The 22,247-nt window shown below is 41.0% G+C and overlaps 2 protein-coding genes across 2 annotated transcripts; both read left to right on the forward strand.

Annotated features, from left to right (window-relative positions):
• Window positions 1-1,384: 1,384 nt before the first annotated feature.
• LOC306874956 (uncharacterized protein) lies at window positions 1,385-3,270 on the forward strand. The gene is made up of 4 exons (XM_079425296.1): window positions 1,385-1,516; window positions 1,603-1,929; window positions 2,309-2,410; window positions 2,590-3,270. Exons 1-4 carry the CDS (start codon window positions 1,474-1,476, stop codon window positions 2,748-2,750), a joined length of 633 nt encoding a protein of 210 aa, XP_079281422.1. The 5' UTR covers window positions 1,385-1,473; the 3' UTR covers window positions 2,751-3,270.
• Window positions 3,271-17,616: 14,346 nt separating this feature from the next.
• On the forward strand, window positions 17,617-21,988 carry LOC306874958 (uncharacterized protein). Its single transcript, XM_079425298.1, has 4 exons — window positions 17,617-17,734; window positions 19,959-20,288; window positions 21,312-21,410; window positions 21,644-21,988. The coding sequence occupies exons 1-4, from the start codon at window positions 17,692-17,694 to the stop codon at window positions 21,769-21,771; spliced, it is 600 nt and encodes a 199-aa protein (XP_079281424.1). The 5' UTR covers window positions 17,617-17,691; the 3' UTR covers window positions 21,772-21,988.
• Window positions 21,989-22,247: the final 259 nt, after the last annotated feature.

The raw sequence follows: 22,247 nt of genomic DNA on the forward strand, positions 1-22,247 counted from the left end.
TATTGTATTGTGGAGTGACACTTTCATAAACTTTTCTATGCTCCTCTGATTATATAATGGTAAATATTACAATATCATAGCACAACAGCAGTGATCAGCAATAATGATAAGCCTAATACTCACAATAAAAATAATAAGGTCAGATCATAACACAGTCTCGGAGGCAAGGAGTGGATTATCCTTCAACTGATATGTTTGTCTTTTCATTCATCCTGAAATGTGAGGCAAATGTTGGATCACAATAATTAGGAACCACAGTTTCCACAAATCTCTTCACTCGATTGGGATGTTCTCTTTTATTCTGGACGGCAGTGACTGTAACATCGGGGTATTTTGCTGTATTAAACACGTGTTTATACCGATTTTATCAGGCTCTGAAAATTCTTCAAAAAGAACAAACAGAGTGATCTTCTCAGCTTCCATTGTTGCAACTCTTGCGTCATCAGAACAGGGTGTTCAACGCACCACCGTTTCCGTTTAATACACGTTTTGCACCATTTTTTCGGGCGCTGTTTTAAATGCCTGATCAAAAGTTGTTATCGCGATAGCTTGTTGTATGGCTAATCTTTTTTTTTTTTTTTTTTTGCAGATTTTAGAACAAAGAACCTCTTCCTATTCTATGCAAATTCAGAGAATGTGCTTTAATCACAGTGTAAAAAACGTATATGAGCAAAGCATCTCACGTGAGGTTTCCAAGTGTTTTGTCCCACAGATTAAAACTATAAATCTGATACAGTGAATTCATGTGACACACTAGCAGCTCAGTCAAAATGAAACTTGCTGTTGTCTATTCTACTGATGAGTGTTGTGGTTTGCCCCGTGGAGACAGAGCTTCTGCTTTAGGCATGTTTTGTGCGTGTGATTGGCTGATGGCACCATGAGACAGTCCCACATCCCTTTCCTCGAAGTATCATCAGAAAAGTTTAAAAAAACATCAAACAAGAGTCACATCCCAGATAGCACACGTACGTCTGCAAGATGTCTGTTAAAGATCTCTTGATCTGGAAAGTATCTGCTGTCTACAAACGTCTGGCAGATGTCTTTCAGATGTCAGTTTTACATACATTCTAAATCATAAACATCTTAAAGACATCTAACAGACGTCTATTTGACATCTAAAAGGAAACGTCCTATAGACGTATTGCAGATCAGCAAACACCCTAAGTAATACGTCTTGCAGATGTAAATGCAGATATCAAATAGACGTCTCGGAGAAGTACGTGTACTATCAGGGATTACAAAGGTTAATTTAATTGAAATTGAAAAGGTACTAAATATTATATGTGTAATATTGTCTGCCATTATGGACAATGTCATAACAGTGAATACATGCAATAATAGCTTGTACATGTGGGTGGTGGTCATATCCTGTGGGGGAGGTTTTACATGAAACATATGTTTATCTCAGTTCTTTTTGTTCACAAGTTGTCTGTCACAGAAGTGATCACACACTTTAGGTCCTAGTGTTTAAAGATGGTTCACCTGTTTGTTTTGATCTGCTTGTGGCATCGGGTTGGTAAGTTATAACTGTTGTATAACTTTTTTTTTACCTCATATGCCTTAATATGGGTAATTGATATGTGACTAACCAATGTTTCTCAGATGTGTTTGCTGACACAGATGCAGTGCAGTCAGTTTCAGTGCTGGAGGGAGATTCAGTCGCTCTAGAATCTGGTTTTACTGAAATGGTGGACGATGATCTGATTCTGTGGAGGTTTGGAGCTGAAAACACTTTAATAGCTCAAATCAATGTAATGGCCGGCAGCATCACTGTGTATGACAATGCTCTTGCTGGGAGATTCAGAGACAGACTGAAGCTGGATCATCAAACTGGATCTCTGATCATCACAAACATCACAATCACAGACTCTGGAGTTTATCAACTTCATACCAGCAGTGTGAGGAAGCGTTTCAATCTCACTGTCAATGGTTAGTTATCAGTTTCAATTTTTACAGCAATTATATTAAGCTTGGCTTGAGTACATAATGCATTCTTCACACAATGTTCAGTAATTGTTCAGTAATTACCATCACTCAAATTACTTTGAGTGATGGTAATAAAGCCTGTATGGCTGTGAGTGTGATAAAACTGTCCATCCTCCTTTGTTTAGGTGAGCAATGTTGCCAAAGCAACCTGGTCTGAAAATACATGGTCAAAATAAGCTTTTGAAAGGGTAAAGGGTATCTGAATAAGATATTATGTTGAAATCTCATGTAATGGTGTGTTTGTATGTATGTGTGATCAGGTCATTATCAGCATTAACTGAGTGGCATTGCAATAAACACTGTAATGTTTTGATATGTCCAGCTTGCCTGCCTGTTCATGCCATCAGCAGTAACTCTTCATCATTATCAAGATCGTCAAAACATGAACATTTCAACATCACTGATCTCTGTCAGAAATGTGCAGGTATGGCAGTGGTGATTTTAGTGTTTTTTAAATTTTGTTTTTTTGCTTAATATGTTGATGGTTTTGCAGATTCTTTTGGTGATTTCTGTGTTTTCAGTTCCTGATAGAGAAAAAAATCAGCTTGGTGAAAATAACAGTTCTGTTTCATCTTACTCATTTCCTTTTTTTTATTTTTTTAGATTTACATGGTCATTGTTGTGATACGGTTGAAGCTGTGATCCGATTGGTGGTCACCTCTCTGATGGGCGTGGCTGCTGCGATTGCAGTTGCTCTTCTTGTCAATGATGTCAGATCTACAAGAGGCAGTGGGTTGAAAGGACAAACAGATCTGCAATCATAGTATTTATCCAGTCAAGCTCAACATTCAAACTCAACAAGCCATGAAATATACATTATATACCCATGTATCTCCTCAACATCACTGTATCTACTCATTTTTGTTATGCGATAAACTCATTAAATACTATACATTGGGGCCATCTGGTGGCTTAAGAATATTCTTCAATATTTTAGTTTATAGTGGCATCCGTTTGTTACATTCCTTTGCACTTTTTCACTTTGCAGTGTGTTAATAACATAAACAAATGTAGAAGTATTTGTCATGCAAATAAAATGCCTTAAAATTGAAAATAAAAAAACGACTATGGAACTGAAAACTAATATACGTCCACTAATCACACATTTTTTTTATTGAAGGGGTGTCATGATAATAAAATATCAATTTATACAGAATGATTCTATTTGGTTGGTCTGCAACTGATTGTTATGTTGAATGAGATGTTTGATGCTAATATTACCACATCATAACAGCTCCATGAATATTATTAAATTAAATAAAAAACAGTTTTTTTTTTAATCCCAGAGAGTCAAGTCAAGTCACCTTTATTTATATAGCGCTTTTAACAATGTAAATTGTGTCAAAGCAACTGCTTTGTCAATAATGTAAAATGAAAAGATAAAAAAAAAGATTTTCAGTTAAAGGCATTTCATTATCACTGTAAGCCCGCACGAGTTGATTGAACTTAAATTCATGGAAACTCGTTGCCCTAAAAACTTTGATTTTGTGAACTTGAAGACATTTCAAGTTCTTTACATTGGAAAGTGTTAGTTCATTGAACTAACTATCTGTTACAATAACTAAAATGTACCAGTTACGGTAACTCAAAACATTGAATTGCACTAAAGTTAACTTTTAGTAGACCAAATTGCATTTTTAATATAATTATTTAACTGGTCGAATGTGACTGATTTCTCTGCCGATTTATTATTAGCTGCACAATAAACAAGGACAAAAATACAAACAACAAGGATTTTGTTTTAGAATTCAGTTTATTTTAATTCATTTTACAAAATACATTTAACAAATTTCAGGTAACTTTAGGTATGTTGAGATTTTGTCCAATTAAACAAAGAGAAAATGTATGTGTTTAACGTATTGCTCATTAATTAATATGCAACGCATAAGTCAATCCAAAAACAAGAATGGCCTGAGGGAGGTTCTCTAAACCGTCCTTCTCAAGATTACCCTCTGACACAGTTCCTTACAGGGGCTAGATGGAGGAGAAAGACAGGGGATGATGTGCAACATCTTCGCTTTCGCGGATTCCAACTGGAACGTTTTGGTGTGAGACTCCTCATCATCAGAAGCCTGGACATGAAGGAAATTAATAAAACAAATTTTTAGCTAAAAACTGTGTGTTATGACTCCTTTAGTTTACATCATTTATAACAGAAAGAAAAATCAACAATACTTACAAAGCATGCTTTGAAGAACTTCATGATGGTGATCAGGTATTACAGGAAGCGCGCCCTCGAGGAGTCAGTTCAAACAGCACCTCTGACCAATCAGCTTCTTCCTGTTGCGTTCCTCATTTCGTTGCCATTGGCAACAGACTCAAATAAGCTTAGAGTTGATCCAATGTAAAACATTCAATAGAGTGAGGAAACTCTTGTAAATTGTACACCTAACGTTAACTCAAAAAATTCAGTGCTGCATAACAAATTAAAATTTTTATGTTCAGTGTACTTAATTTGTGTTAAAAGAATTTCAGGGATAACAGTGATTGAATTCAGTGATGTCATCATCCAGCTCAGTCCAGTTTAAATAGTGTCTTTGCAATCAGGTTGGCGATATCGCTGGAAATGAAGTGTCCCCAACTGAGCAAGCCAGAGGCGACAGCGGCAAGGAACCAAAACTCAATCGGTGACAGAATGGAGAAAAAAACCTTGGGAGAAACCAGGCTCAGTCGGGGGGCCAGTTCTCCTCTGGCCAGACGAACCAGCAGTTCCATTCCAACTGCAGCAAAGTCAGATTGTAAGGGCTCAACTGGTTCAGGGCCACATACATCATCTCCCAGCGCCGATCCACCATCTGATCCGGACACGGACTGAGAAACAGAATAGAAACAGACAAATATTAGCGTAGATGCCATTCTTCTTATGATGTAACGAGTACATCAACCAGAACCGGGGACACTTCCCATAACACATGATCTAATTATTGCAGCCTAACAATCCTTTAACGGATTTGAATAATAGAAGCGTATTAGTGTGTTATGTGTAAGCCAGGTTAAAGAACGTGCGTCCACAGAAACTGTTATCATTTACATGTGGAGCGTCTCAGACTCATCTCTGCATGTTTTTGTGAGTGTTGGTTTATTATAACGTTCATCTGGGAAGGAAACGTGCACCATTTCATCAGATTTGTAAGGTAAATCATTTATAAATCTACACAAACAGGAGAATACGTCGAGATTTCAAAATAAAAGCTCAAACCCTCACTCTGAGTTACACGGTTTAATGTCCACATATTCATGTAATTACAGTGCTATAGCATTTATGTCCTAAAGAAATGGCCAAATATCAAAGATTAAGTGTACGTTTGAATTAAATGGTGCTTGGTCAATATTAAACAGTAATGTGTAAAAATAATCATCAGGCCGTCGGTGTCCCCTGCAGGCCTTTTGTTATAACGCGTAATCTACATGAGCTCTATTGTTTATAATACATTATGTGTTTTAACAGGTTTGTTCAATAAAACCATATGATTTCTTGCTTTTGATACTTTATTTGAACTAATTATTATTGCATCATTGCTATTATATATGTATTTTAAGTCATTTTAAAAGCTATTGTTCACTTACATCTATTTTATTACAAAAACACACATATATATATATATATATATAGCACTTTACTTTTGCTTTAAAAAGTATTTCATAGAAATTTGGATTTCATTTGGTTTAATAAAATATTCCTAAGTAAAATTGTTGTTTTTTTTGGGGAAATTAATCGTTAAGATTAATCGCTAAATTAGTCAAGAGATTAATCGAAATAAAAATAGTCATTAGTGGCAGCCCTACTTTTTTATTTTTATTTTTTTGGTGCTCGTGTACAGCGGCAAACGACCATCAACATAAATGACTCTGAGCGCTTGTGGTATGTTTAGCTCCATTGTTTTGACATGCTGCGCACTGTAAACTAGAAACGGTACAATTAGGTTATTGTTGTCATATCTTGCGGACTCTGGGACCACATCCACTATTTGAGGACCCCTGCCCTACATGAACAAGTTCAACAGCTCAACAGCACAAATGTGTATGATTTCCATCAATGGGAATGTTGCAGATACACACTGATCCTCTTTTAATACATATCTTTTCTGTTTATTGAATCGGATGTTTAGCCAATCGTTTCGAAGATTTGATCTCCATCCGTCTTTCTTCTTGTGATCCAAGACAGGCTTGATTGATCATGGCGAGATCTCTGTGGACCCTTGTGCATACAAAAATTTATTAGATTATTAAATGGCAAAATTAATGTTTGGAAATACATCCCAATAGCACACTAAAGCAAAATATATAAATAACCATTTTAAATCATCTTTTGGGGAATAATCTAAAGTGGCATTTGCCCAGTAGGCCTACTGTACATTTTACTGATGTAAGGTAGTATCTTACCTCTTTCTTCACTTTTTTTTAACAGAACCTCTTGTTTGTTTTTCTCCACGTCTGCTTTTTGGGGGCGGACCCACACAATTAAACACAAATTTAAACACAATACAGATGATATTTTCCTCTGTGGGTGATACTTGCCATTACTTGAGCTCCTGCGGCAATAGTAGATTACACCACCAGCAGCTATAACCACCAGCACACATGTTCCTGCTATAACAGATGACAGACCTGAATCTATAATAATAAAGACAGATAGTCTTTTAGTGTGAGTGAATCGGACTGTGTTGTCATATTCATTTTTTATATTTTCCAGTGTAACAAATACCAAATTTACCAAATAATTTTCCTGCATGTTTACACATTAAAAAAAAAAATAGAGTTCACCTTCCCCTGTTTAGATAAACTGTCTGTGCTTCACACTCATGTATGGAAGGCCTTGTAACCTATGAGGTTGTACTGTTGAGCCCTTCAGATATCTTAAAATAACTACAGCCTATATTCACCTGGTGTCAAGATGCAGTTTTGGTAATCTTGACGATATCCAGTGTCCTGCACAGTTTAGCTCCAAACCCTAATTAAACATCAGAACCAGCTAATCAAGGCCTTCAGGCTCACTATAGATACTTCCAGGCAAGTGTGTTGGAGCTAGTTGGAGCCAAACTCTGCAGGACACCGGCCCTCCAGAAACAGATTTTGACACCCTTGGTTTATTCGCTGTGGGACCATAACTGATGTGTTACATTGATATTCACTAGCAGCATGCCAATGGAACTTGAATTTGATTTTATAGATGATTTTGTTACTTAATATGTCATGCTGCGGAGAGATGAGGAAGCGATTTGCAGGTGAAACAGAGATTTATTGTAGTCAGACGGATATAACAGAAAACCAGGATGAATTGATGACAGATGACACAGGGACCGGATGGGCTACACAGCAGGATGGTGGTGACGAGACGGATCCGTGGTGAAGAGTGGGAATCCCCAACACGAACGAAGACACAGCAACACCGACACCGGACGATCACCTTGACATCAGACGGACGAACGGAGGAAACGTGACAGTCACTGAACAACACACAGGGAGACATCCAAAACGATCTGACAAAGGAGAGGAGAAACTGGTGAGTATTTATGGGTGAGTTAAGGAGCTGCAGCTGGTGCTGCTAACGAGGCTCAGCTGAGTGTAGTGAATGGTGATGGCTCGGCCACGCCCACACACGTACTACACACACACACACATGACAATACACGGGACAAGGAGGAAACAATGAATGAGTGAACCGTGACAGTACCCCTCCCCTAAGAACGCCTCCTGGCGTTCCCAGGTTCCCCTACCTGTCGATTGTAATCATCGATCAGAGAGTGGTCCAGTATGTCTCTCGCAGGTACCCAACTTCTCTCCTCCGGACCGTAACCCTCCCAGTCCACCAAGTACTGAAATCCGCGTCCCCTCCGCCTTGAGTCCAGTATACGATTTACCGAAAATGTGGGTTCCCCGTCTACGAGTCGCGGCGGGGGGGGAACCCGGGCTGGCGGATTAATGGGAGAATGAAACACGGGTTTAATTTTGGATACATGAAAGACGGGGTGAATCCTCCTGTACACCGGAGGAAGGTTGAGGCGGACTGCCACCGGACTAATGATCTTGGTGACAGTGAACGGGCCAATGAATTTGGGAGCAAGTTTATTAGAAACGGAGCGGAGAGGAATGTTCTTGGTTGAAAGCCACACTTTTTGACCAACGACGTAAACGGGAGGCTTCGACCGGTGGCGATCGGCTTTAGCCTTGGTGCGCGCCCCAACCTGGAGTAGAGTCTCACGGGCTCTAGTCCAAGTGCGGTGACACCTCTGGACAAAGGCGTGGGCGGAGGGGACCGCGACTTCGGGTTCCAGACTGGGAAAAATTGGTGGCTGGTAACCTAAACTACATTCAAACGGAGATAGGCCCGTGGACGACACTGGTAATGCATTGTGGGCGTACTCCACCATAGACAGTTGCTGACTCCAAGAGGAAGGATTCTTGGAGACCAAACATCGCAACGCCCTTTCCAAATCTTGGTTGGCTCTCTCGGTTTGGCCATTGCTCTGGGGATGAAACCCTGAGGACAGACTAACAGTCGCTCCCAGTAATTTACAAAACTCTCGCCAAAATTTGGACACAAACTGGGGTCCCCTGTCGGAAACCACGTCCACCGGGAGGCCATGTAAGCGAAAGATGTGGTTTACGACTGTCAACGCTGTCTCCTTGGCTGAGGGTAATTTGGGCAAGGGTATGAAATGGGCCGCCTTCGAGAACCGGTCCACCACGGTCAAAACGACCGTGTTGCCCTGAGAGGGCGGGAGGGCGGTAATAAAATCTAGCGCAATATGGGACCAGGGTCTCGAAGGGACGGGCAGCGGTTGAAGTAACCCATCTGGGGGTCGATTGGAAGTCTTACCAGTGGCACAAACCGAGCAAGCCAAAACAAAACTGTGAATGTCGCGAGCCATACGTGGCCACCAGAATCGTTGCTTAACCATAAAATTAGTGCGATTGACTCCTGGATGACAAGCCACGTTGGAACAATGCCCCCACTGAATAACGTCGGACCGTAATCCCTCCGGCACAAATAACCGATTTGGTGGGCAACCGGGCGGAGGCATTACCCCTTCTAAGGCCGTTTTGACCTTCGACTCGACCTCCCATGTGAGTGTGGAGACAAAAAGAGTCTCGGGTAAAATGCACTCGGGAGTAGACGGGCGTTCGGAATTGTCAAAAACGCGTGATAAAGAGTCGGGTTTGATGTTCTTGGAACCCGGGCGGTACGAGAGGGAGAAATCAAAACGTCCGAAAAAAAGTGCCCACCGAGCCTGCCTGGAGTTCAGTCTTTTAGCCGTTCTAATATATTCTAGATTCCTGTGATCGGTCCAGACGATAAAAGGTACCCCCGACCCTTCCAACCAGTGGCGCCATTCTTCCAACGCTAACTTGACTGCCAACAACTCTCGGTTACCAATGTCGTAATTGCGTTCGGCCGGGGATAAACGATGGGACAAAAACGCGCAGGGATGCATCTTGCCGTCCGCGGAAGAGCGCTGGGATAACACTGCGCCTACCCCCACCTCTGACGCGTCGACCTCCACCACGAACTGACGTGAGGAATCAGGGGCTATGAGGATGGGGGCTGAAACAAAGCGGCCCTTGAGTTTGGTAAACACAACCTCGGCTGTGTTAGACCAACTGAACGTAGTTCTGGGGGAGGTCAAGGCAGTCAGAGGCGCGGCTAGTTGGCTGAAGTTGCGAATAAAACGCCGGTAGAAGTTGGCGAAGCCCAGAAACCTCTGTAGGGCCTTACGGGAATCAGGGCTTGGCCACTCCACCACAGCCTTAACCTTCTCAGGATCCATGCGCATTCCCTCGGACGACACGATGTACCCCAGAAAAGGAACAGACTGTGCATGAAAAGCGCATTTCTCCGCCTTGACAAAAAGCCCATTCTCTAGCAACCTCTGAAGCACTCGCCGGACGTGCTGCACATGTTCCTGGAGAGACGAAGAAAAAATCAATATGTCATCCAGGTAGACATATATGAACTGATCTACCATATCTCGCAGCACGTCATTGACGAGTGCCTGGAAGACCGCCGGGGAGTTGGACAGCCCGAAGGGCATGACCAAGTATTCAAAGTGCCCCCTAGGGGTGTTAAAAGCAGTCTTCCACTCATCCCCCTTCCTTATGCGGACCAAATGATAGGCATTACGTAAATCCAATTTTGTGAAAATGGATGCTCCCTGCAACCTCTCGAAGGCAGAAGACATCAACGGCAAAGGATAAGTATTCTTTACCGTGATGTTGTTCAACCCTCGGTAGTCAATACAAGGACGCAGGGACCCATCCTTCTTCCCCACAAAAAAGAACCCCGCCCCCGCCGGAGAAGAGGAAGGGCGGATAAACCCGGAAGCTAGAGAATCAGAAATATATTTCTCCATAGCCTCCCTTTCTGGAACAGAAAGCGAATATAACTTGCCCTTAGGCGGAGACGTACCTGGCAGTAAATCTATGGCACAGTCGTAAGGACGATGCGGAGGAAGAGAAGCTGCTCGAGACTTACTGAACACTTCCCTCAGGTCCTGGTACTCCGCGGGCACGTTAGACAGATCCATCGCCTCCTCCTGAAACACAGAAACAGAAATCAACGGACAGGCAGACACCAGACAGGACTCATAACAATTCTTGCTCCAAGCTAGGACGGATTTCTGACGCCAGTCTATTTTGGGGTTGTGATTGAGGAGCCAGGGGTGGCCGAGCACGACGGGTGCAAGGGGGGAGTCCATGATTAAGAAGGAAATAGTCTCTGAATGATTGCCTGATGTGATGAGAGTGATGGGTTCCGTGGTGGAGGAAATGGGAGGCAATTCGTGACCGTTGAGGGCGTGAACAGAAATCTTGTGAGTAAGGGACTTGGTGGAGATCTGAAGCTTGTGTGCAAATGTCTGGTCCATAAAATTACCCTCTGCCCCGGAATCCAGTAGAGCCTGACAGTCGAGTGAATGTGTAGCCCATCTCAGTCTTACCGGAAGGAGGGTCGATGATGTGGATGAGGTCTTCTCTGCGGAGATCCCACCCGATAGTAGCCTCATACTTACTATCGGGCTTGGTCTTTTACCGGGCATCTGTCCCGTAAGTGTCCTGCCCCTCCACAATACAGGCAAAGACCCTGGGATCTCCGCCTCTCCTTCTCCTCCCGGGAAAGCCGAGCTCGCCCTACCTGCATGGGTTCGTGATCGTAGGTGGGACTGACCACGTCCCCGTCGTTGACTCGATGACTCTCAGACCCACCAGGGACTCGACTGGCCGGGACGCGTCGCTCCGCTCTGGCGAGCCGTGCGTCCACTCTAAGGGCCAGGTCAATCAACCCATTGAGTGTGGTGGGGAGGTCCAGGACGTAGATCTCTCTCTGGACGCGGTCAGCCAGCCCATGCAGGAACATATCCCACTGCGCCTCCTCGTTCCAGCGACACTCCGCCGCCAGGGTCCGGAACTCAATGGAATAATCCGACACTGATCGTTCACCCTGGCGGAGATCGGCGAGAATTCTGGCCGCCTCTCTTCCGGCGACGGCCCGATCGAAAACTCGCTTCATTTCCTCGGATAGTGCCTGAAACGAGGTGCAGCAAGGATCCCGGTTCTCCCACACCGCTGTTCCCCATAGTGCCGCCCTTCCAGTCAGCAGGGTCATAACAAATGCCACTTTGCTCTGTTCCGTACTGTATGTTCTGGGTTGCAGAGCAAAGTGCATGGAGCATCGTGTCAGGAATGCCCTGCAAAATCTGGGTTCCCCGGCATAAAGCTCGGGAACGGGCAGCCGAGGTTCCGGCTGGAAGGGGACTTCAGATGGATTGGGGACAACTGGCGGTGTGGGTGGCGCAGTGGGAACTCGCAGCTGTTGGAATTGCTGGGTGAGCTCGGACACCTGCGTCACCAGAGCCTGAATAGCACGGCCAGTGTTACTCAGGCTCGCCTCTTGAGAGTTCATTCTGTCGATGCTCTGAGAAATGAATGCCTCTAGTGCTGTGGCTGAGGTACCCGCCGCTTCCATGGGTTGGTCAGATCGTTCTGTCATGCTGCGGAGAGATGAGGAAGCGATTTGCAGGTGAAACAGAGATTTATTGTAGTCAGACGGATATAACAGAAAACCAGGATGAATTGATGACAGATGACACAGGGACCGGATGGGCTACACAGCAGGATGGTGGTGACGAGACGGATCCGTGGTGAAGAGTGGGAATCCCCAACACGAACGAAGACACAGCAACACCGACACCGGACGATCACCTTGACATCAGACGGACGAACGGAGGAAACGTGACAGTCACTGAACAACACACAGGGAGACATCCAAAACGATCTGACAAAGGAGAGGAGAAACTGGTGAGTATTTATGGGTGAGTTAAGGAGCTGCAGCTGGTGCTGCTAACGAGGCTCAGCTGAGTGTAGTGAATGGTGATGGCTCGGCCACGCCCACACACGTACTACACACACACATGACAATACACGGGACAAGGAGGAAACAATGAATGAGTGAACCGTGACATAATATGCAAACAATGAAAACTGACAAATCAATTTGAGCAGTAAATGTCCTCTGACACATCATGTAGATACACTAATATACAAAAGAGAAAACAGGTCTGAACAGCACTGTTCAAATGGTACACAAAGAAGAAAAAAAAAAGTGTTGAAGAGTACCTTTGAGTGTCTCCCCACTGACATGCACATTGAATGTTTTTTTGGTGTTGCCACTGTTGCTGCTTTTATTGATGATTTTTGTGCGGTCACACTTGCTGTTTCTATTCAAATGTTTGCTGGTGCCTGTGCTGTTGCCTCTGATGATATTTGCTTCATAACGTCCAGTGTGTTCAGGTCTGATGTCTGTGATGGTCAGAGATCCAGTCTTATAGTCCACCTCCAGTCTGTCTCTGAATATCCCGCCTTCACCATCATACAGACAACTGTTACTGGGACCTCCATTGATCAGAGCTATGAGAGTGACATTAAAATACCACCGTATGGTTTCATTTGGTTGTTTAGCATCGGTAGGTAGAGTAACTTTTTCTCCCTCCTTCACTGACTTCTCTTCGCCTGCATCACCAACCACAGCTGCAGACACAAATAAACAGTTACTTTATTTTAGTGAATTAAATTAAATAATTCAGAAATGCTTAGAGTTCAACAAATGACAGAACGGATAAAGAGAAAAGTTTATTAATGGAGGCTCTTTTCACAGCTTTTTTTTATATTAAAAACAATGATTAACATTTATACACTTTAAAGTTTGATGCTTGATTATTGTCACCTCTCTTGCAAATGCTTATTTCAAATGCAAATTTTAGTTTACACCCAGACAGCAACATGGTTTTGGCCCAGATCCGGCCCACATCTGGCCTGTGTGAAATCCATGCGGGCCAGATGTGGGCTGGATCTGGACCGACACTGCTTGCTGTCTGGGCAGTTTAACAGAAATTAGTTTATAAATTAGTCAAAAATCGAAACAACTAAGACTCTGAGATATAGGCTATATGTTTTAAATTAATATAATAATTTATACTTTTGACTCAACCCTTTTCTTAAAAATGGTCAAAAGCTGAAATGTTTACCATCTTATGAGACTTTATTTTGTGAAACCCTGTATCTGAACTGTACTTCGTGTCATTTTATTATGTAATATGTTACCATAGACCAGTGGTTCTCAAACAAGAAATATGCGTCCACACGAAACCGACACAAAACGATGTAGTACACATATCAGAGCAGTATGTGGCGCTGTAATTCTGCCACAGTGACGCACTAAAAAACGGAGAAGGCTTGGACCTTTGCGCATAAACCTTGCGCGCAATATACATCCACACTGGGAAAACCGCTGGTGAAATGTAAAAAAAAATTGCGGTTTAACTCTCTAAAAACGCCGGATCCGTCTGGACGAAACGCCAATACAATACAAAATGTATGCGTATACAGCTAAACACGTCTCAGGCCCCGTCTTATAGCAGTTTTGATGCCTCGCTATTGGCCTACGTAAGACGAAATACGTAGATCTATAAATGCATGATACCGGGCTGACGAAGGGATGTGTTTAAATGTACGATTTATTGATTGTTTCAGTTTATATTCAGCTCTATGTTTTTCGTGGGGCAAGCTCCAGATATACGAACCTCGGCTGGTTAAGACTGTACGACGTGTCATAAGAACTAGTTAACCAAGGGGTTGTCAGTCTTGCTTTTTGGATTGAAATTAGACCAATTTCTCTTTTCATGTAACTTCAAAACATTAGTATTTGAGAAAGAAACACAAGAATAACTTTCAAGACTAGGCCTAGTCTAAAATGTCGATGCATGTAGTGCAGTATCGTCATCATTATACTTACGGAATATGAAAAGAAGCACCAAATAACCTGTATTCATTTCTCTCCGCTTCAATAAAGATGTCAGGTATTTTCCAAAGTCGTCAAACTGGACCGAAGACTTGTCACTTTATGGTTGGTGTACTGACGTCTGATGAAGAAACGTTAAAGTCGACTGTTTTGTAGCGTTTCACATGCAGCTCTGCCGGATCAGGTGTGTGTTCTTCTTGCTTTACGGCGGATCGCACAGGTGTGTGTTCGTGAAGAGCATACGCAGTCTTTTTCTTGAGCATGCGCAGTTCTTCTTGAAATTTATTGGCAGTTGGCAAACTAACTTATAGTGCATTTCCACCACCTATGAGATAGAGTGTGGAGCTTCAAGGAGTGTAGCATAAGAAAGAAGAAGAAAAAATAACATTGTTTTAATTATTTGTGACTTTTACAAATTATAATAGGCTAATATATTGAAAACTTGTGATGAATTTCTTAATAAATTCTGAATTGACAAAACATCTATACCTATTGAGTTGATAATATTTTCTAATATTAACCTTTCATTTTTATATCTGCTGCATTAAGGGTAAAAACAAAAATCTGGCTACCAAGGCTTTGATTTATAGTGAATTTTTGAATAAAAATTTTAATAAGAACATACCACAAAGAAGCCTTCTGTTGTAAGCTGTAAGAAAATTAAGATGCTTATAACTGAGGCCAGACTTCTTTTGCCTTTTCCTTGACCTAATGTGGGCATTCTGCCCTTATTTTATACAATTCATCAATTTTTTTTTTTTCCCAAGTTAATCAAATATGATCTCTGTCTATCTGACAGATTCAGGTGAGATATTGGTAGTAGCCTTAACGAATCATCCTTGACTACTTTTATCTCTTCAAGACACTTTGAGCAAATTATTATTTATTTTTTTTAGACCCTAGATCACTGCTTCCCAAACCTGTCCTGGAGGACCCCCTGGCCTGCATATTTTGTATGTCTCCCTAATCAGATACACCCAATTTAGTTCTTGCAGTCTCTACTAACGAGTTGATAAGTGGAATAAGGTGTGTTAGACAAGGGAGACATGGGGAAGTTGTGGCCTAATGGTTAGAGAGTCGGACTCGTAATCCAAAGGTTGCAAGTTCAAGTCTTGGGCCGGCAGGAATTGTAGTGGGGGGGAGTGAATGTCCAGCGCTCTCTCCACCCTCAATACCACGACTGAACACCCAACTGCTCCCCGGGCGCCGCAGCATAAATGGCTGCCCACTGCTCCGGGTGTGTGTGTTCACAGCTGTGTGTGTGTGCACTTTGGATGGGTTAAATGCAGAGCACGAATTCCACGTATGGGTCACCATACTTGGCCGTATGTCACGTCACTTTCATACAAAAGATGCAGGTCAGGGGGGCCTCCAGGACAGGTTTGGGAAGCACTGCCCTAGATTATATGCATAATCATCTATCAGGGCACTGTTTGGTTGGCTGTTGATTCTCCTGTTGCTAAATTTGGAAACCACATACTAACATTCCACTTTTACTAGTGGGCTGGACTCTGTGGAATAATCTCCCGACCCAAATTAAAATGGCTTCCACTTTATCTGAGTTTAAATCTGCTCTCAAAACCCATTTGTCTTGGTTTTTAACATGTAATTTATCCTGTTTTTATTGTCTCTAAGTGATTATTGATTGTATTTATTTTGTGTGTATCTATATTGTAATTATTATACAGCACTTTGGTCGGCCGGCGGCCGTTAGTAAGACATGGTAGACATGGTAAAAATAGTAGGTCTAATAGTACAGCTCTGAATTCAGCCTCTTCATGTGGCATTTATCTGCTGTAACCACTAGATGGCAGTGTAATTTTAAAATAAGAACAGATTACTCAGACCAAGAACCTAGAGCAGTGGTTCTCAAACCTATCCTGGCCACCACATATTTTGTACGTCTCTCTCATAGGCCACACCCAGTTCAAGTCTTGCAGATTCTGCTGATGAGCTGAATCAGGTGTGTTAAATGAAGGGGACATACAAAATATGCTGTGGTTGGGACTCCCCAGGACAGGTTTGAGAACCACTGACCTAGAGCATAAATACACAGACAGAATGATAATTAAACTAGCAAAAAGGTGAGGAACTTATCAAGGAGATAATCCGAAACTAAGGAAAGAGGAACAGAATGCAGGAAATGTGAACATACAAACTAAGAATCCAAAGAACAGAGAAAACGCCTTTATTGTATACCACCATCTACACCACTTGTGGATTTTAAATAGAGAATTTAATGTATTATAATTCATGTGGATAATCATATTTTCCTAAAAACAAATAACATCATTGCATAATCCCCTGCAAGCCCTCTCAGAAAGAAAAAAATGTCATAAACTGCCACTGGGGTGGTACCCTTTCAAAAAGTACACTTTTGTACCTTTTAGGTACTAATATGTACCTTTAGGGTACCCTTTAGGCACAAAAGTGCACCTTTTGAAAGGTACCGCTCTGGCGGCAGCTTTTTTAACTTTTTTGTCTGAGAGTGTGTAAGACCAGGGATGTTCTTGCTGTGACATTCTCAACCTCAGATATCACGCCCACACTGCATTCACTATGTGGATAGACAAAGGTCTAAATGCTGGAGACAATAGCTGTGAGGTGACTTTGAGCCACTTATTTTAGCTCTGTATTAAAACAGTTTTGCCATGCATTTCAGAAATGACGAAAAATGTCTGTAAAGTTACATTGAATTAACAAATAAAATCTAACATTAAAAGCAGCAGGCTAAGTAGAGCATGTAGTTCAAATAAATCTTTAACTGTTGTACAAATATGTATATCATACAGGCAAGACCTACAGAAGGCCTCTGAGCAGAATGTATTTCTCTGGAATGAGACTCCAACAGCTCATTTAGTGAGTCAAAGTGCTGTGGTCTGATCTGTTTAGAAATGTGGTTTGACCATGGCACTGAGAGAACACTAGTCACCATCCTGAACTATGACAAGTGTCACAGGTTGGTGCAAATGGAAACATTTGAGCTGCAGATCTAAATGCAGTAGTTAAACAAAACTAAATCTTGCTGGAGCACAATGCAAACCATGTAGGTTGGTTTGGGTTGTGCTCCAGAGTGTTTTTGTTTTGTTTAATTGACGATAACGGACCACTGATGATAAACCAAGAACCGAACCAAAAAGGGAGCATAAATACACAGGACAAAAAGGGGATCTAAGCTAGAAACAGGTGAACAGAATAGATTTTTTATTTTAGAAAAAGTGACAGAGAAAGGGTTAATAGAAGATAGATGAACATATTCAACCAACACGTGCTTGAGTGGTGCACTGGGTGGGTGGTGGTCAAATCCTGTGGGGAAAGAATCATACACATCACTATTCATATCACAGTTTAAGACTGATGGTTTACCATCTGTCACAAACGTGTTCACTTAATTCAAGCGCTTTTATTTGACAATGGTTATCAAGTTAATTTTGCTCTGCTTGTGGCATCTGTTTGGTAAGTTATGATCATATTCTTAAAATACATATTTTTGTTTCAGGTTAATAAGTAGGTCATAAACTACTTTTTAGCCAGGTGATCTACATTGTTTCTTAGTCCTAGATAAAAGATGCTGCAATCAAATAAAAAGTGCATTTTACTTACAGGTGCTGGTCATAAAATTAGAATATCCTGAAAAAGTTGATTTATTTCAGTAATACCATTCAAAAAGTGAAACTTGTATATTAGATTCATTCATTACACACAGACTGATATATTTCAAATGTTTATTTCCTTTAATTTTGATGATTATAACTGACAACTAATGAAAGTCCCAAATTCAGTATCTCAGAAAATTAGAATATCAATTAAGACCAATGCAAAAAAAAAAGATTTTTTAGAAATGTTGGCCAACTGAAAAGTATGAACATGAAAAGTATGAGCATGTACAGCACTCAATATTTAGTTGGGGCTCCTTTGGCCTGGATTACTGCAGCAATGCGGCGTGGCGTGGAGTCGATCAGTCTGTGGCACTGCTCAGGTGTTATGAGAGCCCATGTTGCTCTGATAGTGGTCTTCAGCTCTTCTGAATTGTTGGGTCTGGCGTATTGCATCTTCCTCTTCACAATACCCCATAGGTTTTCTATGGGGTTAAGGTCAGGCGAGTTTGCTGGCCAATCAAGAACAGGGATACCATGCTTCTTAAACCAGGTACTGGTAGCTTTGGCAGTGTGTGCAGGTGCCAAGTCCTGTTGGAAAATGAAATCTGCATCTCCATAAAGTTGGTCAGCAGCAGGAAGCATGAAGTGCTCTAAAACTTCCTGGTAGACGGCTGCGTTGACCTTGGACCTCAGAAAACACAATGGACCAACACCAGCAGATGACATGGCACCCCAAACCATCAATGACTGTGGAAACTTTACACTGGACCTCAAGCAACGTGGATTATGTGCCTCTCCTCTCTTCCTCCAGACTCTGGGACCTTGATTTCCAAAGGAAATGCTAAATTTACTTTCATCAGAGAACATAACTTTGGACCACTCAGTAGCAGTCCAGTCAAGATGCTTCTGACGCTGTCTCTTGTTCAAGAGTGGCTTGACACAAGGAATGCGACAGCTGAAACCCATGTCTTGCATACGTCTGTGCGTGGTGGTTCTTGAAGCACTGACTCCAGCTGCAGTCCACTCTTTGTGAATCTCCCCCACATTTTTGAATGGGTTTTGTTTCACAATCCTCTCCAGGGTGCGGTTATCCCTATTGCTTGTACACTTTTTTCTACCACATCTTGTCGTTCTCTTCGCCTCTCTATTAATGTGCTTGGACACAGAGCTCTGTGAACAGCCAGCCTCTTTAGCAATGACCTTTTGTGTCTTGCCCTCCTTGTGCAAGGTGTCAATGGTCGTCTTTTGAACAACTGTCAAGTCAGCAGTCTTCCCCATGATTGTGTAGCCTACAGAACTAGACTGAGAGACCATTTAAAGGCTTTTGCAGGTGTTTTGAGTTAATTAGCTGATTAGAGTGTGGCACCAGGTGTCTTCAATATTGAACATTTTCACAATATTCTAATTTTCTGAGATACTGAATTTGGGACTTTCATTAGTTGTCAGTTATAATCATCAAAATTAAAGGAAATAAACATTTGAAATATATCAGTCTGTGTGTAATGAATGAATCTAATATACAAGTTTCACTTTTTGAATGGTATTACTGAAATAAATCAACTTTTTCAGGATATTCTAATTTTATGACCAGCACCTGTATTTGAACCACAAAGTGAAGAACCAGAAGACTGAAAAAAAAAACACAGCATAATCTGTTCTTACAACATCTGAATATTGATGATCACCGAGACATCAGCTAAACATTTATTTCTTAAAAAAAAAAAAAACAGGATGAGGAGTAAATGATGACATTTTTTTTTATTTTTGTGTAACAATCTAAAAAAAAAAAGAAGCAATGTAAACCATGCAATCACCATTTAAGTCGTTTTACTTCCAGTTGAAATGATTCAGATGGGAACGGAATGTGTAGTACTGTGTTTCCCACTAGTTCACACTGCATTCTTAAAAATAATCTGCAATGTAAAATCACTATTAAAAATTAATTGGCTCATTCCCTCAACTGAGAGATTGTATAATAGACAGTCTTCTGTCTTCATTTTACATTTGAATGGTTTAAATCAGTTATTTTATGTAAACAATGTTATTAACCCTTAATCTGTGACAAACTCTATGTTTTCCAGGTGTCTTTGGTGTTGATGCGGATGGAGTGGAGTCAGTGTCAGTGCTGGAAGGAGATTCAGTCTCTCTAAACACTGGTTTTACTGAAATGATGGATGATGATCTGATTCTGTGGAGATTTGGATCTGAAAACACTTTAATAGTTCAAATCAATGTAATGGCCGGCAGCATGACTTTATATGAGGATGATCTCGGTGGGATATTCAGACACAGACTGAAGCTGGATAATCAAACTGGATCTCTGACCATCACAAACACCAGAACTGAACACACTGGACTCTATAAACTACAGACCAACAGTGTGAGCAAGAATTTCAGTCTCATTGTCTATGGTGAGTTATCAGTTTCATATTTTATTACACTCTTAAAGGTTCTAGATCTTAAAATTTCAATTATTTTCACCTTCAGCTATGACTAAATCATTTCAACATTTACGCAAATGTAGAGAGAGGACTGTCCATGTTATAGCAATTATCATACTTGTTGGCTTGGGTCGCTAAAAGTGCATTCACACACACACACACACACATACACAGAGTCTGGTCAGCTTGTAGGAACTCTCCATAGGATTAATGGGTTTTTACACTGTACAAACCATATTTTCTATAGCGCTTATAGAAAACTTTCTGCATTTTTACTCTCTCAAAAAACCAAAAAAAAAAAAAAAAAGCTTTGTACCCATGGGGACCTCAATTTAAGTCCCCACAGTGACAAGAGTCCCCATGAGTCTGTGTGTATTCAGGTTTAAGTCCCCATCAGGAAATATAAACCTGTACACACACACATATTGGGTTTTCATGTCTTATGGTGACATCCCATACTCATAATGGTTTTATACTTTACAAAGTATATTTTCTATCCCCTTATCCCTAACTCTAAACCTATCCCTCATACAAAACTTTCTCCATGTTTAGATTTTCAAAAAACCCAATTCCATATGATTTATAAGCTTGTTTCCTAATGGGTGTTTTTTTTTTTTTTTTTTTTTATAGATATATATAGATATATAGATAGCCATCTTTGTGGCCTCATATAGGACATATCTGAATCACACACACAAACCCTAGCCTGTCTAATGTTTAGCCCAAAATGCACTTTTACGTCATAGTGGTTACCAACTGCGGTTTCTGGACCCCTTTTGAACGTCTCCTTTGTCCGAAACACCCATTTCAGGTCTTTGAATTCTTGGGAACAGCTAATTAGACAACAGCTTAGTTGTTCAAGACATTCAGTAGCTTATCAGTATCAGTATTGACCTCACCATTGAGTGTGTGATGAGATGTACACCGACCGACTGACTGATGTTGCAATAAACACTTTATTCTGATATATTCTTTCATCTCTCATATTTTCAGCTCCTCTGGCTGTTCCTGTAACCAGCAGTAACTCTTCATCAGCAGTAGTGCATAAATGTGAACATCCTAACATCACTGAACTCTGTCAGACACATGCAGGTACGTCAATGTTTGCTGTTACCAGACTGCTGAACTTTTAAGAAGCCAATAGCTATTAAGCAAAAATACAAAAATAAATATCTGTTCTCATTTATTCTAAGCATATTTGAGTTTTTGCAGATAATATTCTTTAGATTCTTGTATTTGTGAGTTCCTAAAAGAGACTGTTTAGAATCACAGGTCTGTTTTATCATTGCTCATTTGTTTTTATTTATTTATTTATTTGTTCCCAGAAGTTCACGTCAACGGTTGTGATTCTGCTGAAGCTGTGATCCGATTGGTCGTCACTGCTCTGATGGGCGTGGCTGCTGGAGCTGCTGTTGTTCTTCTGGTCAATGATGTCAGATCTGCTAGAGGTTAAAAGAAAACAGATATACTTCATATACTGAACTCAAAATATTGGGATATATATTGGAGTTGTATTCTGTAAAGATAAAATATTTGTGGTCTGATTGTTTAGTGACTGTAAAATGAAGCTTTGCTTATCAATGCTCTTTTTTGGGTCGTAAAAGGTCTTTTGGATGTAGCCTAATTATAAATGTAGAAATATGTCATGCCAAATAAAGCATCTTCAACTGAAAACCACCTACTCATAAATAATTACATTATAAAATGTTAATTTTTATCATGCAGATGAATACATATGATCAGGAGATTTTTCCATCTCTAATCATTTTTTTGTGCGTCCTATTTTAATGAAGTACATTAGGTCTTAAAGTTTCTCCAATCCTCATTTCCTTTTATTTTTGAAAGTACATACAGAACATGCTTTTTTTATTATTACATGAAATCTTCACAAGAATATATAATTTGCTCAAATAGGGATAATTTATAGCA

Source organism: Barbus barbus (genome assembly GCF_936440315.1).
Source record: "Barbus barbus genome assembly, chromosome: 9".
Lineage (NCBI taxonomy): Eukaryota > Metazoa > Chordata > Actinopteri > Cypriniformes > Cyprinidae > Barbus > Barbus barbus.

Excerpts from the sequence above, each read along its gene's own strand:
- LOC306874956 (XM_079425296.1), top strand. The coding sequence starts at position 1,474 with ATGGTTCACCTGTTTGTTTTGATCTGCTTGTGGCATCGGGTTG. Across the intron at positions 1,517-1,602 it reads CTGCTTGTGGCATCGGGTTG|ATGTGTTTGCTGACACAGAT; the intron begins GTAAGTTATAAC and ends AATGTTTCTCAG. Across the intron at positions 1,930-2,308 it reads TTTCAATCTCACTGTCAATG|CTTGCCTGCCTGTTCATGCC; the intron begins GTTAGTTATCAG and ends TGATATGTCCAG.
- LOC306874958 (XM_079425298.1), top strand. The coding sequence starts at position 17,692 with ATGGTTATCAAGTTAATTTTGCTCTGCTTGTGGCATCTGTTTG. Across the intron at positions 17,735-19,958 it reads CTGCTTGTGGCATCTGTTTG|GTGTCTTTGGTGTTGATGCG; the intron begins GTAAGTTATGAT and ends TATGTTTTCCAG. Across the intron at positions 20,289-21,311 it reads TTTCAGTCTCATTGTCTATG|CTCCTCTGGCTGTTCCTGTA; the intron begins GTGAGTTATCAG and ends TCATATTTTCAG.